The sequence below is a fragment of the Typha angustifolia genome, chromosome 1, assembly GCF_048772165.1.
Source record: "Typha angustifolia cultivar Huaian chromosome 1, ASM4877216v1, whole genome shotgun sequence".
Classification (NCBI taxonomy): domain Eukaryota; kingdom Viridiplantae; phylum Streptophyta; class Magnoliopsida; order Poales; family Typhaceae; genus Typha; species Typha angustifolia.
The window spans coordinates 1,016,505-1,032,624 of NC_133239.1; the positions used below are offsets into that span (position 1 = coordinate 1,016,505).

The following is a 16,120-nucleotide window of genomic DNA, read 5'->3' on the forward strand; positions in this document are numbered from 1 at the left end:
TGATGAGAGGGAAAGTCTTAATAGTTAATAAAGTCAACGAGGATTATGACACATCAAAATGTGGACCTATAACATTAACAATTAGGAAGTTTCTAATTCTATATTAAGCATTTAATAGCTTACTTAATTAATCGTACAGATATCTAGAAGGATTTCGTATGTTCATATCCTACCACGCTTAGTCCGTCATTCATTGTTCTCAATTAGCCTATCAACTTAATCTTTTGGAGGACATGAATATTTTCAAATGACAGGGTTACGTTTTCTAACTAAACAATCGAAGGCATAAGATGCATCAATAATAAATCGAGATGCATGACCGGCATGCTTCACGGATCACGCTTTCCCTACCGTAAACGCCATGTAGTGAAAAGTTTCAGGCAAATTGCATTTCTTCATCTTAGAAGCTTGGGTATTTGCTTCTTTCATACTGTGTGCTAGTTTATGATGTTACAATCTCCCAAGAGTAGCATAACTATCACACTGACGAATGCTTCTCTTTCATTGCACACCAAAGAAAATGTCACACTTCACAAAACAATGAAGCATGCAAAAGAAGTTTTGAGAGAAGGTTTACAGACTATTACATTAAAAAAAGCTATAAATTGAAGCAACAAAAAGCTAAATTTTATTTGACACTCACTTGAGGAGAGTAAAAAAAAGGAAAGAAGGAAGAAAACAACCGATTCGGACTTACGTAAGACAGATCAGTTTATCTTGCAGATGGAGCAAATGTGCTTGATATATCAACAAAAGCACTTGTCTCGCTTATGCTGGTGCTCTCACTGTATAGATTCTCACCCCACAAAAGAAGTCTCCAGTGTCAAACTTTCCTTTAGATGAATCACCACATCAGCCATTGTTGGTCTTTGAGCGGAGTATTCTGCTGTGCACATCATTGCTAGCTCCAATACCTTCCACAATGAATTGACATTACACTTGCCGCGCAGTCTTCTATCAACAATTTCTTCAATATTACCTCTGTTGAGCATTGGTTTCACACGTTCTAGGATGTGAAGCTTCCCTGCACCTTGCACAATGGGAGGTTCACCAGTAATTGTCTCCAATAGAACCACCCCAAAGCTGTATACATCACTCTTTTCACTGATTTTCAGTGTCCTATGATACCTATATACGAAAAAGCTTCAAGATTAGACATTTGAAACCAGCTCAAACAGAATAATGTTTGCTTGCAGATATAATGGGGAAGTCTATCTAGTATTCTTTCATGGGATATTTTTGTTATGCCCATCTTCTTAATAAATAAATTACTTTAAAGTTTATCATTTACCCTATTGTTTTTTTGGCAGGCCAAACCCATCAATTTTAACTAGCAGAATATTAAATGAATAAAAACAGAGACATACTCCGGATCCATATAGCCTAGTGTGCCGACAAGTGATACTGTTGACACATACTGCGCATCACTGAGGACTGCTTTGGATAGCCCAAAATCAGCTATCTTGGCCTCTAAATGTGGGCCTAAAAGAATATTGCTGGTCTTTACATCTCTGTGAATTATAGGTTGATTGCATCCTTTGTGCAGATAATCCAGGCCTAAATCACATGAAAGAAAGGAACACGATAAAAAAAATTATGTAGCTTAAGATCTACCAGAAAAGACATATAAAAAGTCCTATGTATGCTGACCTTGTGCAGCTTCAAGGACAATCTGGAGGCGCTCTCTCCAACTCAACGGTCTAGCAAGGCCAGTACTACCTACAAGAGTAGGAAGATATTCTATCACTTTTTCTTGAAAATTGTCTTGCAAGACCTTTTGTAAAATGATTTTCAGAACTCTCGGCTATGTCATTCCATGATGAATGACTTCCACCACAATAAATCTTTTTTCCAGGTTGAAATGCTCAAGGGTACTCTCTAATGTGCAAGAAGGTAGAATATTCTATTTCAGATACCATATGAAAAAGTTGCTACCTTAGTGACTTGGGAAAATACATTAATGTGTGAAATGAGAATTAAGTATTTGTGTGGAATGCTTTAGCATTCTTTTTAATCTTTTTGAAGTAGAACACTTCTAATTTGGAAAAAAAGTTACTGTATTAAAGAACTCACGAGGAAAGAAAAATATGCAGATGCATGAAATGAAGGTCAACTGCTCTACAAAGGACGTGATCATACAGGGATCTGCAGTAAAACTTGGGAGGCTCGTTGGCAAGGAAAGTGATCTACTTTCTAATTGCAGTTTATGCTCATGGAAAGCAAGAGCAACACTTTATTCAGCCCTAGACAGAGATGATATAGGTGAAGGAGAAAGTCTATAATTATAGTTTAGGATATTCTTGTGAGCAGAAGTCAAACCATTATTTTAAACAACTTATCTTAGTAAAAATCTTCTATAAACTAGTGTTAATATGTATTTCGAAAGAACAAAGAAGAAACTGATTGGCATTTATAAATAAGGCATCTACCAAGGACTAGAAAACCATATGTAAGCATATCTATATCCAACTATATATGATAACATGGATTAAGATAATGGCAGATGATTTTTTTTTCTTGCCAAACCTCTCAGATGATCGTAAAGGCTTCCTTCAGGCAGGTACTCATAAACTAGAGCCATGTGTTCCCCATCATTGCAATAGCCAATCAAAGAAACTAGGTTCTTGTGATGAACCTTTCTCAAATTCTGGGTCTGCAAGAAAAAAAAAATTCTAAACATTATCAGACAGAACAATGCATAACTAGAATGAACATGAACAAGATTCTAGTTCGATGGTGTGATAATGCCAATGACAGCAATTTGAATTATCTTTTTAAATCTAATAGTTCACATACACCTTCAGCAAGAAAGAAAACATAAAGCTAGTCCCTTTCATACTATAGATAGCAGGGAACTAGAAGATTTTTAAATAATATCGTGATGTAGGAACTATGTAATCTCCAGATTGCTAGAAAAAGGTATTCCTCAGTTCATGCTTTGGAACTTAGTTATCCTTGTACAGCATATGGAATGCCTAATCGACCTTCCTATGCATCAACATTAGCTATATATAGATATTTGCTTTAAAACTTCATCATCACACTGTGCCAAAGCCATTTCATTCCTGAGAAACAGATGTCTAACAAGATTCAAATCAGTTACCTCAGCCACAAACTCCTTCATTCCTTGTGATGGCCATCCAGAAAGCAACTTGACTGCAACCTCAATGCTACCTTCCAAGTAACCATAGTAGACAGTCCCAAATCCTCCTTGTCCAATGACTCGTGTAAAGTTGTTGGTAATGTTCACCAACTGCAAGTATGTAAATTCTTTACTCTCGGGTCGCAACTTATCTTCTTCAAGATCCATATTTCTTACAGGAACTTCCTCAACATGTGGGCTCACAGCATCAGAAACCAAACCTTTCATACAAAAGAAGATCATGAGATATGGATTTTATATAAAGAAGTGAAGTATATAACTGGTAAAGTACACAAGTAAAAGGAAAATGAGCAGGGTATTAAATAAGGCTTCCTGTTACAAGTAGCAACCTGGCTGCCTTTTTTTTGATATCAACATGATGGATAACACCACCGCTAGTGCCAGTAGCACCACAGGGACAACTGAAATAATTATAATGATCGGTGTAGTTAACTTCTTCTTTGGAGTAATCACATGAGGGGAATCACATTTGTTTGTACTGTTGTCAATTCTAGCATCAGGAAAATTTTACAATATTAGCAGAAATCAAGTTCATGGGCTGATAAAAAAGGTAGAAGTTATAAGGAACACATTTTCAAAGTTCATGCAGTTCACTTCATTTAAGTACAAAAAAACTGATGAAAATGTTCTACTTCATTGCTTCTGAAACACTTTGAGTTAGTAAGCACAGAAGATATCATGATCTTGGTATTATATTTGGCTCTTCCTCTAAAAGTGTGGAGCTGACTCTACCTTATGTATAATAATGTGTAAAACATTTCACCAGTAGTCAGTATTCACAAGAGAATCTTTTGTTTCCCAATTCCTCAAGCATCTAATAAATACATCATATACGGAAAACTGATAAGAAATAGGGGAAATTTTATCTTTTTAAGCAAATATCTGGGCATACTTCATTTATGATGTCTGTTAACATAACACCTCAGGGGACATATTCATTCTGACTCCTTGAAGCTTTTTTTTAGGGGAGACTAACAAAAGCTTCTAATAGATGACTTCCGATGAACTACCTAAACTGTTTGGTCCGTAAAAGGTATTACAATATGCAATTTACTGAAATAAGTATTATGTATGCTCTGTTCAACTAATTCCAAGGATGTGATCAAGATCAAGATATTTCTACTTCTTTTAAGTAGCTCTGACCACAGTTCTGTTACTCAGTGCCCTGTGGCAGTGCTTATGATATTGAGTGCCCATACAACAGTGAAATAATGGGACTATCATATTGACATATGTGACCAAATCTTGTTGGCAAACGGTTCAAAATGATGGTACTTATGTTGACTACTATTAGAAACAGAAGAGCCTTTTCCCAGTAAGTGCTTCTCCTATGGGATTATGCAAAGTACATAAGGAAAATATTAGTCATAACTACTCAAGGAACAAACCTTAATTTAAGAAAACCTGTGGCTGATCTTTTCAGCAGCACATCAGGTATTGGTTCAGTGAAGCAGTTGCCTGTCAAATTACTAAGCAGATGCAGAAAAGCATTAGACCTCCAAATATATTTTTGCTCATTAAAATCTGACTGGTAAGATTGCTTTGAGCACTTACAGGATCTGGAGCGAAGATAAATTTGCTAGAAAATCAGGTATTGTCCCATTTAACTTGTTGTAAGACAAATCCCTGAAACAAAATTTTAACAAGAGTATTGTTGTAATTTGCATTGTTATGAACATGAAAAATAAGGAGCAGTATGAATAGTTGCCTTCTAGTCCATAGATTTGTGTGTGTATCATGTGAAACCTTCCGAAAGGTCCAACATGGAATAATGTATGGGAATCAAAACTGAAAATGAGTTTTTATTAATGGATCCTTTTTAATTCAAGAGTTTAGACCTGCTTTTCCAGCTCAGCATGGGAGCTCTGTAGTAAACTGGCTTCAGATAAAAATGACAATAACTGCTAGGGCATAATTTGTATGCAAAGCAAGTGATGCGGACATCACTGATAGGACACGATGGCATGTGTACCAACGCAGGGGGTGCTGACAGTTGATGATCCCTCCTGTGCTGACAGTTGATGATCCCTCCTATAGGGATCTGGTTTTGATTTTGATTTATTTAGGATGTCTTTTATTTATTTCCTATGTAGGGTGTTTTTTGCTTAATTTCATTGTAATTCTATATATAGACCCGTTATATTTTCTTTGGAACTTAATGAAAGTTTATGTGATTTATTCTTTAGAGGATTTTGGTGTGAAACCATTTCTTAGGGTGGAGGTGTGAAACTCCATTCCTTCCTTTCTTATTTTCCTATTTCATCTTTCTCCACCACGTTTTGCATCATTTTGGTATCAGAGCGAAGGATACTAGTCTATGGACGTCCCTCCTCCTAGGTTCTACGCCACTCCACATTTATTCTTCACATGACCAATCGCTCCACGAACACCGGAATGTCAAGAAATCCGGCGTACGACGAGCAAGGAAATTACCGTCGACGAGGAACAAAAAGAATCTGTTGTCATCGCGGAATCACCACCACGTAAGATCCCAAATCCTTCAAAAAGTAATTATTGTTGCATTATTTAGTGATCTACTATTTCATCTTTATTTTTATATTTTTTAGATTGAAAAAAAAGAGAAAACAGCACATCTCTTTTGCTGTAAAAAAAAAAAAGAGAGAGAAAAATATTCAATGTTTCAAATTTTAGAAAATTTTCATTTTTGGCTCTTAATTTCTATTAAATCCCAACCAATTCCTTCTTTTCCTAAACTTCCTACCAAATTTTCTATTTCTTCTCAACATCCTAACAAATCCTATCTTTCCTAAACTTCCTACCAAATTTCCTATTTTTTTTCAACATCCCAACAAATCCTATCTTTCCTAAACTTTCTACCAAATTTCCTATTTCTTCTCAACATCCCAACAAATCCTATCTTTCCTAAACTTCCTACCAAATTTCCTATTTCTTCTCAACATCCCAACAAATCCTATCTTTCCTAATTCTTCTCCGTCAAATATTTCTAATTTTCGAATTCCCTTCCTAACTTGAAACCAACCCCTTCAAATTAGCTCCAAATCCTTTAGTCTAAAACCCAAACCCTGTTAGACTAAACCCACAACCCGTTACCCAACTTCATCCCCAACCTCCCCCTCACCTCACACCAAGCCCTAGCCCTTTCCCGTCGCTGGTGCCCCAACGCCACCCCGATTCTGCCCTGCCTCGACGCCGACGCCCGTGTAGTGATCTTCCGTGCTTCGTTCCCTGCCGTAGCTCTGACTGCGACCATCACTGCTAGATCGTCCGATCTCTCCACTGCCTCGGACTTTGCTGCCGACGTCGCCGATATTGCTGTTGACCACTCCCTGGTGCTGACGGGAAGGACATGTACAACAACACATTGTGGACGAAGAGGGGAGGAAGAAGAAGGGTGAAAACAAATTAATTAATTTCAATTCTTTTTTTCCTCAGATTGTCAGGTACATGCTCTTTTCAATGTATTAAATATTTTTGGGCCATTCTTTTATAGTATTATCTCTAAATTTTTATCAATTCTTGCTGTCCACATATAGTGAGGGAGAGATTACATAGAAACCTTATATGCTTTAGTCCTGATATGAAGAGATGAACTGTGCCGAATAGAATATTAGTATTATGTTAATTTTTTGAAAGAAATTTAATGGGTTTGGCATTTATGAAATGTGACTTTTGTTTAAAAAACCATTAAATCTTGACATTAGTTTTTGAATCTCCTGAATAGAAAATCTAAATTCAATTAAGTATTCATTTTTAAGATTTTCTTAACTGCATAGCATATCATCTCACATTATTTAGATCAAGACATTGGTATTAAATTAAATTTAGGAGACATCTGCATTCCATTAGGTTAGAACACTATTTAATTTTGTTTAAATTAGCAAGCATAAAATTAAAAAGGTAATATATATATATATTAAATATAAAAAAATAAATAAATAAATAAATAAAGCAATACCTAACTCACTTATTGCATATCTCCTCAGTGATTCTAGTGAGTCCAGCAGTAGCAGTATGGATCCCAAACTTATTAAGAAGCTCGACAATATTATGGGACAACTAGGTACCTAAGCTCAACAAGTCAGGGATACTCAGGATACTTTGCTTGGGTATCAAAGTGTGACTGATGAACGACTATATAGGATAGAAAGACCCTGAGAGCACACCGCTCTTCAAAATAATCACCGCCTCGACTTTGAGCGTGGTGAATCTCCCACTCCTTTACCTCGTCAACACTTTCAAGGGAATGAGCGAGATCCTAATGAACGGTACCTTCTAAGTATAAAAATTGATGCTCCGATGTTTGATGGTCGTCTAGATCCGCAACACTTCTTGGACTGGATCAAAGACATGGACCGTTACTTTAAATGGTATGATATGTCGGAAGTCCGTAAAGTCAGATTTGCTGCCATGAAATTGACTGGGAAAGCAAATCAATACTAGACCAACGTTAAGACTCTGTGAGATAAGGGGTGAGCTTCCAGTTGAAATTTGGGTTGACATGAAAAATGAACTAAAACGTAAATATCTCCCACCTTCTTATTACCCTAAACTTCTAGATAGATGGAACCGACTTACCCAAGGGAGTAAGTCAGCTAAGGATTACGTTGCGGCCTTTGATGAATTGCTTGTTAGGTATAGCGTTATCGAATCATAAACCCCTATGCAAATCTTGTCCAGATTTAGGGCTGGCCTATGTGAAGAATTGAGAAGCGAACTTTTTGCCCGTAATATTGATACTTTGGAAAAGGCCTACAGCTTAGTTCAAGACTTAGAGGAGTCTAGACCTAACCACAACTCAAGAAATTTTGAAACAAGACCACAAATCCATAAATCCTCCACAGGTCCTCACCAATCCAAAACTACCAATCAATCTTTTAACCGATCTACCCCTAGCCCTTCACAATCCAGGGTAGAATACAAGGGTAAGAGCGTCGAGAAAGACTTTTCTAAGGTTAATCATCGGGTCAAATGCTACAAGTGTCAAGGCTATGGACATGTTGCTGCAAATTGCGCGAGTCCGTATAAAATAAGTTTAATTGAGGAGCCCTTCGAAGAAGACTCCGAACAAGATTTTGATGGATATGTTCACCATGTAGATGGTGAAGAAGGAGATTTTGAGGATGAAGAGGAAGAAAATACCCTAGGATACCTGAGGCACATAGACTCCACCAGGTTACATGTTGTTAGATGTGCCCTCTCTCAACCTAAAGTCAATGATGATTGGAGGCGAAGCTCCATTTTCCACACGTTCACGAAAATTGGAGATAAAAATTGTAAAGTAATTGTGGATAGTGGCAGCTGTATAAATGCCGTGTCGTTCACCATTATTTCAAAACTAAACATGAGAGCGGTTTCCCATCCTAATCCTTACAAGATTTCGTGTATCAATTCAACCACACTGGAAATAAAAGAGCGTTGTTTGGTTCCAATTGAATTCACGACTTATAAGGATAAAATCTGGTGCGATGTATTGACCATGGATGTGGGCCAAATTATCCTTGGAAGACCTTGGCTATTTGATAATTATGTGCATATTTATGGTCGTTCAAATATCTGCATGTTTGAACACGAGGGTAAGAAAATCAAGATTCTTCCATCGCAGCCTAGAGGTGGTAAGATGGAAAAGAAGTCTGATCCCATCCACCCGGACAATAAAGTCAGCTTGATTAGTGCGAGAAACATTGAACGCGAGATGAGTAAAGGAACTTCTATTCTGATTCTTACTGTTCGAGAAATTCTGAATGAGCCTAGTGAATCGATTCCTTTTGAAGCCACTGCTGTGATTGAGGAATTCTCAGATGTCTTTCCAGAGGATCTCCCGGATGAATTGCCACCAATGAGAGATATTCAACATGCTATCGATTTCGTCCCGGGTGTATCTCTTCCTAACTTGCCTCATTACAGACTTAACCCAACTGAACACGCTGAATTCAAACGGCAAGTTGACAAGTTATTGAGAAAAGGCTTTCTGAAGGAAAGCCTAAGTCCTTGCGCAGTTCCCGCATTGTTAACGCCAAAGAAAGATAGAACCTGGCGCATGTGCGTCGACAGCCGCGCTATTAATCGAATAACGGTAAAATACCATTTCCCCATTCCTCGTTTGGATGACATGCTGGACATGATGGCAGGGGCCACGATCTTTTCAAAGATAGATTTAAAAGTGGCTATCACCAAATTCGTATACGCCCTGGCGATGAATGGAAGACTACGTTTAAAACAAAAGATGGGTTATATGAATAGACAGTTATGCCTTTTGGCTTGACTAATGCTCCGAGTACTTTCATGAGAGTGATGATTCAAATATTACGACCTTTTATGGGATAATTTTTAGTCGTATATTTTGATGACATCCTTATCTATAATCGATCTCGGGAGCAACATATAGATCATCTTCGTCAAGTCTGCGCTGTCTTGAGGAGAGAGCAACTGTATGCAAACCCTAAGAAATATACGTTTCTGACAAACAAAGTTATTTTCTTGGGTTTCATTGTTTTATCTGAAGGAGTGTCTGCTGACCCTGATAAGGTCAAAGCTATTAAAGAATGGCCTGAACCCCGTACCATAAGAGACGTGAGAAGCTTTTATGGACTCGCTACCTTCTATCGTCGGTTCATCAAAGGGTTTAGTACCATTATGGCTCCCATAACAGAATGCCTCAAGAAAGGTGAATTTAAGTGGTCAGCAAGTACTACTAAAGCTTTCACTGAAATAAAAAAGAAAATGGTGGAAGCCCCTGTCATGCGACTCTCCGATTTTACTAAAGTTTTTGAGGTCACTTGTGACGCTTTTGGAGTTGGTATAGGGGGAATCCTGAGCCAAGAGGGTCATCTGATTGCCTACTTTAGTGAAAAGTTGAATGAAACTAGACAACGATATACCACTTACGATAAGAAATTTTATGCTGTGGTTCAATCTCTTCGCCACTAGAGACATTATTTGCTTTCTCAAGAATTCGTAATCTTTTCTGACCATGAAGCTCTTCACTACCTTAACTCCTAGAAGAAGCTTAACGCTAGACACGGCAGGTGGGTCGAATTTCTCTAGGACTATACGTACACTTTGCGACACAAGTCTGGAGCAGACAACAAAGCGGCTGATGCACTGAGTCGTCGCATGATTCTTCTTTCAAGATGAACGCAGAAGTAATAGGATTTGATAAAATCAAAACTGAATATGAATCATGTCCGGATTTTCATGAAGTTTACAATTTATTAAGCAATGGAGCGACTCAAGAGATAGATGGTTTCATCTTGTAGGATGGCTATCTATTTAAGTCTCGAAGGTTATGCATTCCCAGCACCTCGTTAAGGGAATTTTTAATTTGGGAATTGCATGCTGGGGGTTTAATTGGACATTTTGGGCACGCAAAAACTATTGAAGCTACAAAACATCGAATTTTCTGGCCAAGCTTAAAGGGAGATGTTATAAGACTTGTCAGTCGATGTCATGCATGTCAACTCGCTAAACAGCGAAAGCAAATACAGGATTGTACACGCCTTTACCTGTTCCTTATTGCCCCTGGCAAGATGTTAGTATGGACTTCGTTCTTGGACTTCCAAAGACTACCCGAAAGCATGATTCTGTTCTTGTGGTGGTGGATCGATTGTCAAAGATGACCCACTTTATACCCTGTTCCTGAACTTTTGACGTCTCTCGAGTTGCTAAAATCTATTTTGATGAAATAGTTAAGTTGCACGGGCTACCAAAAACTATTGTATCAAATAGGGATGTAAAATTCACTAGCTATTTTTGGAAAACCCTATGGCATAAAATGAGAACTAAGCTTCAGTATTCAACTGCTTTCCACCCACAAACTGACGGGCAAACTAAAGTAGTCAATAGGAGTTTAGGTAACCTACTGAGAACTCTTGTCGGTGAGAATCTAAGAGACTGGGATCAAAAACTGCCAACTGTTGAATTTGCATATAATAATTCTGTTAATAGATCCATAGGTCTGAGTCCAACTGAGGTAGTATATGGTTACAAACCTAGACAACCTATAGATCTCATTCTTATATCCCATTATCATAGGTTGTCTGAGTCTGCATCTGCATTCGCATCACATATTCATGACTTGCATAAAAAAATCAGTAACAGAATTGCTCAAAATAATACTAATTATAAAATTCGAGCTGATCTAAGAAGGAGATTCAAAGAATTTAATATTGGAGACTTTGTGATGATCCGGATACGTCCGGAATAGTTTCCACCTGGAACTGTCAAAAAGTTGCATGCACGAAGTGCCGGACCTTTTAAAATTCTCAAGAAAATTAATGATAATGCTTATGTTCTAGATCTCGCTAGTGATTTCGGCATCAGCTCTACTTTTAATATTGAGGATCTAGTAGCTTATAAAGGTTCAGATTTTACTCCAGATAACCCACTAGATACTGAGCCTACCCATGAGCCTATTTATTAGAGACCCTCTTTACCTCCACTTCTCAATATTCCACCTAACACAGCAGATGAAATTGATAAAATTTTAGATGATGAAATTATTTCAACTAGAGAAGGTGGATCCCAACGGTATCTAGTACGTTGGAAAGGACGGCCTACATCTGATGACACATGGCTTGATCGTCACGATTTGGAGGTGCATCACCCTGATACCTTAGAGCAGTATGAGAGCAACAGAGCAGCACACTCGACGGAGTTGATTTCTCTCCCACCCGGGGAGAATGATGCGGACATCACTGATAGGACACGATGGCGTGTGTACCAGCGCAGGGGGCGTCGACAGTTGATGATCCCTCCTATGGGGATCTGATTCTGATTTTGATTTATTTAGGGTGTCTTTTGTTTATTTCCTATGTAGGGTGTTTTTTGTTTAATTCCATTGTAGATCTATATATAGACCCGTTATATTTTCTTGAACTTAATGAAAGTTTATGTGATTTATTCTTTAGAGGATTTTAGTGTGAAACCATTTCTTAGGGTGGAGGTGTGAAACCCCATTCCTTCCCTTCTTATTTCTCTATTTCATCTTTCTCCACCATGTCTTGCATCAGCAAGATAACAAAGTGATTTGTGTTCACAAACATATATTGACTTGTGAATTACTTGACACATATACAATGCTCATGGCTCATGGCTGTTTGCAATTATGATGATTTGTAGGGCATCATTTACATCACAAGCAAATGATGCCCCAAAAAGTGATGTTATTAAAGGTGAAAACTAATTGATGCTATACACTTTTAAGCAGGGATGGTATCACGTTGTGACTTGTGAGCTACTCATGATACATTTCAAGTGTCTCTAGATGGTGAAAACAAAATAAAATACATGTTAATAACAGTAAGACTTCATGTAAGCAAGATAAAATATTCAACACCTAACTAACGATGCTGGCAGATGCATCAATCTGTACATGCTCAAATAACTCAAAGATGTTTGTTTTAACAATTAACTACTAGCAAGAAAATAGCAGATATTTTCATCGTTGTGCCAACAACAAGATAGCAGATATCGCCTATTGGCGGAGAGTGAAAAGCATTATCAATGTTTGGCCATACTTACAGACTCTTGATTGCTTTGAGCATGGAAAATGAAGTTGATACGTGACCAGTCAATCCACTAGAGGAAAGGTTTCTGCAACGTTTGAATTCTGTTACTTATCCCGCGTGATTTCTATTAAAAATTGCATTAGAAATTTTCATAAATTTCCTTTAATGCCACTCACAGAGCTGTGATCCTTGAGGCACTGGCACTATAGCTACAAGTCACGCCATCCCAGGCATACTTGTTTGGAGCACATGGATCACCCATCCAATTTCTCTTCATTTGATACTCTTCCCTTATTCCCATAATGGCCTCAACTGATACCTCAAGAAGGAAGAGAAAGAATGTCTTTATCAGAAAAGAAAAGAAAAAATAGAATGGCTAAACTTTGTAATGATATAAATAGGTATAAAATTCATGTTAATAAAAGTTAAGGATTTTTATTATAATATTATGATATTATGCAAGGATAGATGTGATATTTTCAATCTTCCTATTAGCAATTACGAAAGAGTCCCAAGAATTTTAAAGTGTTAAACTGATACTTCGAAGAACTCAGCGGGAAATATGTTAAAAGATTCTAAATCAAGAACAATCCGATATGAAGCTACCTCAGACACTAACACGTCAAACTCAAAGGATCAATTCATCAAACTCTTTTGGTCACCCACGATCAAAGACAAAACTCACCGTCTACGAGATCGGTCATATTCTCAGTGAGAAGCATGAGCGAGTAGATCTCGACAGCATTGATAAGAGGGGGGAGGGTGGAGGTGGCGGTGGCATTAAGAGAGTAATTGTAGTTGGCATACCCATACATAGGGCTGACACTGTAGACGTAGTCATGGCTGAGATAGGGCGGGGAGTAGGATCCGATCCTTAAATCCCCATTGCGATAGATGTTGAACTCCCTTTTCTCGCTCGCTGTGAGCTCTTGGATCTCGCAGAAGTGGAGGAAGGCGTAGTATTCGGTGTTGACATCCTCGGAGTCCCAGGAGAATTTGAGCGGGGAGGAGGAGTTGGTGGGGACGACGGCGGTCTGGAGGACGGTGGCGGGGGCCTCGAAGAAATCGTCTTTTGAGTCTTTAATGTCCTTTGTGGTGTCAATCGCGGTCCAGGAATTGGTGAAGATGAGGGGAATCCAGATGCGGTCGTACGGGTCGTCAGGGTACCTGAGGAGAGACAAAACGACGTAGCATGGTCGCATTGAACATGTTTGATACTTGGTCTAGCTCAGATTCACATCTAGAGTTTACAATACGAATTTATCTAAATAAACCGTTTTGCTCCATACAATACGAATTTATGAAAAATCCGATGGTTACTTAAAGCTCACCTTATTACTGGAGTTGTATCTGAAGCCATGTTGACTCGATAAGCAAGAACAAGAGATTGAGAAGCATTTGCAGCCGGATAAAGATTAGACTTGAGCGGTCTCACCTCCAGCGAAGATATGAAGGGAGTTCCACCCCCAGTATTTATAAGACACACTTGTATGAACTCTGCCACAGCAACAGTGATGGCTTCGTATCTATACTGCCCGCTTGCATCAGAGATGTTCACCTTCTCCCAGAAATTGACTCCAATATGGAGATCAAATAGGATCGGACTATCATCTTTTGCACTATTATTCCCATCGTAATTCCCATACATGAACCTTGCTCTCAAAAGATACTTACGACCTGGGATTACTGGCTTTAAGGTGTAACAATTCCGATCTCCATCAGGAAAGCTTCTAAGGTTACGGTTCTGCATTATAACAGCAGAAGTATTGTAATTCCCAGCGATATTGTAGTTTATCCCAGTATCTATAAATTGGTCATCCGAGATGTATTCAAGTTTTGTATTGGGGTCGTTGTAACTGTAACCGCTGCTAATGCCGCAGTCTATACTTATATAACCTGCACGACGAACAATTAACGAAGAAAAATTTATGTGTACGTGTGTAAATGCAATAATATTGGCATAACCAATTAATAGTCCAACATCCATTAGGGAAAAAGTTCAAAACTAAAATGGAAAGAGAAGCCTGAGAGGGTGACCTTCAGTACTTGGCTGGCCTGTAACCAAGAAACCCCAAAGAAGAAAGCAACATATTACCACCTTTCCTAAGCTCAGGAACTCCATGGCCATGCCCTCCTGAAGCTTTTCTGCTCTAGGGGATTACCACATTGCATGTATGCAAAGGCTGATCACTTTTCTGCCTTTAATACTAATTTAAAAGAACAGTATCGCGTCACATAGGATATGTAGTAACCACGATCGATGTTCTTATTATTATGCATTTAATCTGTAGCATTTCGATCAGTACAACCATAGTTTCTGACCCTTTATTTAGTTCCGATATCCTAATTGGTTTTTCTCTAGCAGCGATCTCTGTAACAATTAGCTCCTTAGAAAGACGAATAAGTACTGCCATGCATGAATTTTAAGGAGAATTGAGTGGTACGGCTGTTGATTATTAGTATTTAGAATTAAAAAGTTAATTTCAGATGAGAGAGAGAGAAATCTTCCATAGATTTATACAGTCCTGGTATGGGAAAAACTAAACTAGACAGAACCCACATATATATATATATCTAATAAAAATAAATTTCCCTTTAAACACGCAGAGGTTGCGTAAATATATATATTGATAGCAAACTGGGGACAGGTAATTAGAAAAATGTTCTTTACTGGGGACGGGTCTCTTATTCGTCTTCCAAATGTTCTTTATTTGGCTTAAAGTTTCTAATTAGAAAAATTAGAACGAATCTTAGAGACGTGTAGTGCAACCAATCTTAGACGTGTAGTGCATTATGGATGATAAGCAGAGTCTTGATGCCCATAATGGAAACCAAGACAATCCCAAAGATTAAGCCATTAATTTTGTACCAAACCAATTTACTTTCACTTAGTAGTTAAAATTATTCCATGTAGGATGAATAAGAGACCATTGACTAATTAACCAAGACAAAGTTTTTTTTTTTCATATTTATCCTCCTCTATTTAACTTTAATAACCATGCGCCTTGCCTTCAATGGAAGAAACTAAAGAGAGAGAAGAGACCGATGGAGTTTTAGGTGATCACGAGTGAGAACTCGATATCAATTTCAGATTTGGTCCCAATTGTTCAGTGAGTCAAACAAGAGAGGATTATTATCTTACTATAGTAGTGCAATTATGGACTTTCTTGTTCCTTTAATTTGCCCATACGATCTGTCGAACGAAATGGAAAAAATAAATTGCATATCATTATTGCAGTAAAGTTGCAGACTCTCAAATTCTATATGTTTCCAAAATAATTCATAAGCTGCTTCATTATTCTGAAGAATGGTTCATTCTCGAAGAAATTAATTAATAGGTCATCACATTCAACACACCCAGGGTATTATTAATTTATTACTCACAGAAAATCATTTGCAACACATAGAGATCATCACACACTGCACACTATCCATTTGAAGATATATATAAATATTCAAATCATACTTG

The 16,120-nt window shown here is 37.8% G+C and overlaps 1 protein-coding gene across 1 annotated transcript; it reads right to left on the minus strand.

Annotated features, from left to right (window-relative positions):
* Positions 1 to 410: 410 nt before the first annotated feature.
* Positions 411 to 14,779, minus strand: LOC140759480 (putative leucine-rich repeat receptor-like protein kinase At2g19210). The gene is made up of 13 exons (XM_073096062.1): positions 14,689 to 14,779; positions 13,983 to 14,547; positions 13,337 to 13,818; positions 12,828 to 12,963; positions 12,665 to 12,736; positions 4,718 to 4,789; positions 4,552 to 4,632; positions 3,493 to 3,653; positions 3,104 to 3,363; positions 2,527 to 2,653; positions 1,651 to 1,719; positions 1,368 to 1,557; positions 411 to 1,128 (listed from the first exon to the last, which is right to left on the minus strand). The coding sequence occupies exons 1-13, from the start codon at positions 14,777 to 14,779 to the stop codon at positions 798 to 800; spliced, it is 2,637 nt and encodes an 878-aa protein (XP_072952163.1). The 3' UTR covers positions 411 to 797.
* Between the last annotated feature and the right edge of the window lie 1,341 nt (positions 14,780 to 16,120).

Excerpts from the sequence above, each read along its gene's own strand:
- LOC140759480 (XM_073096062.1), bottom strand. The coding sequence starts at position 14,779 with ATGGCCATGGAGTTCCTGAGCTTAGGAAAGGTGGTAATATGTTGCTTT. Across the intron at positions 12,964-13,336 it reads TATGACCGATCTCGTAGACG|TTGAGGCCATTATGGGAATA; the intron begins GTGAGTTTTGTC and ends TTGAGGTATCAG. Across the intron at positions 1,129-1,367 it reads CTAGGCTATATGGATCCGGA|GTATCATAGGACACTGAAAA; the intron begins GTATGTCTCTGT and ends TTTCGTATATAG.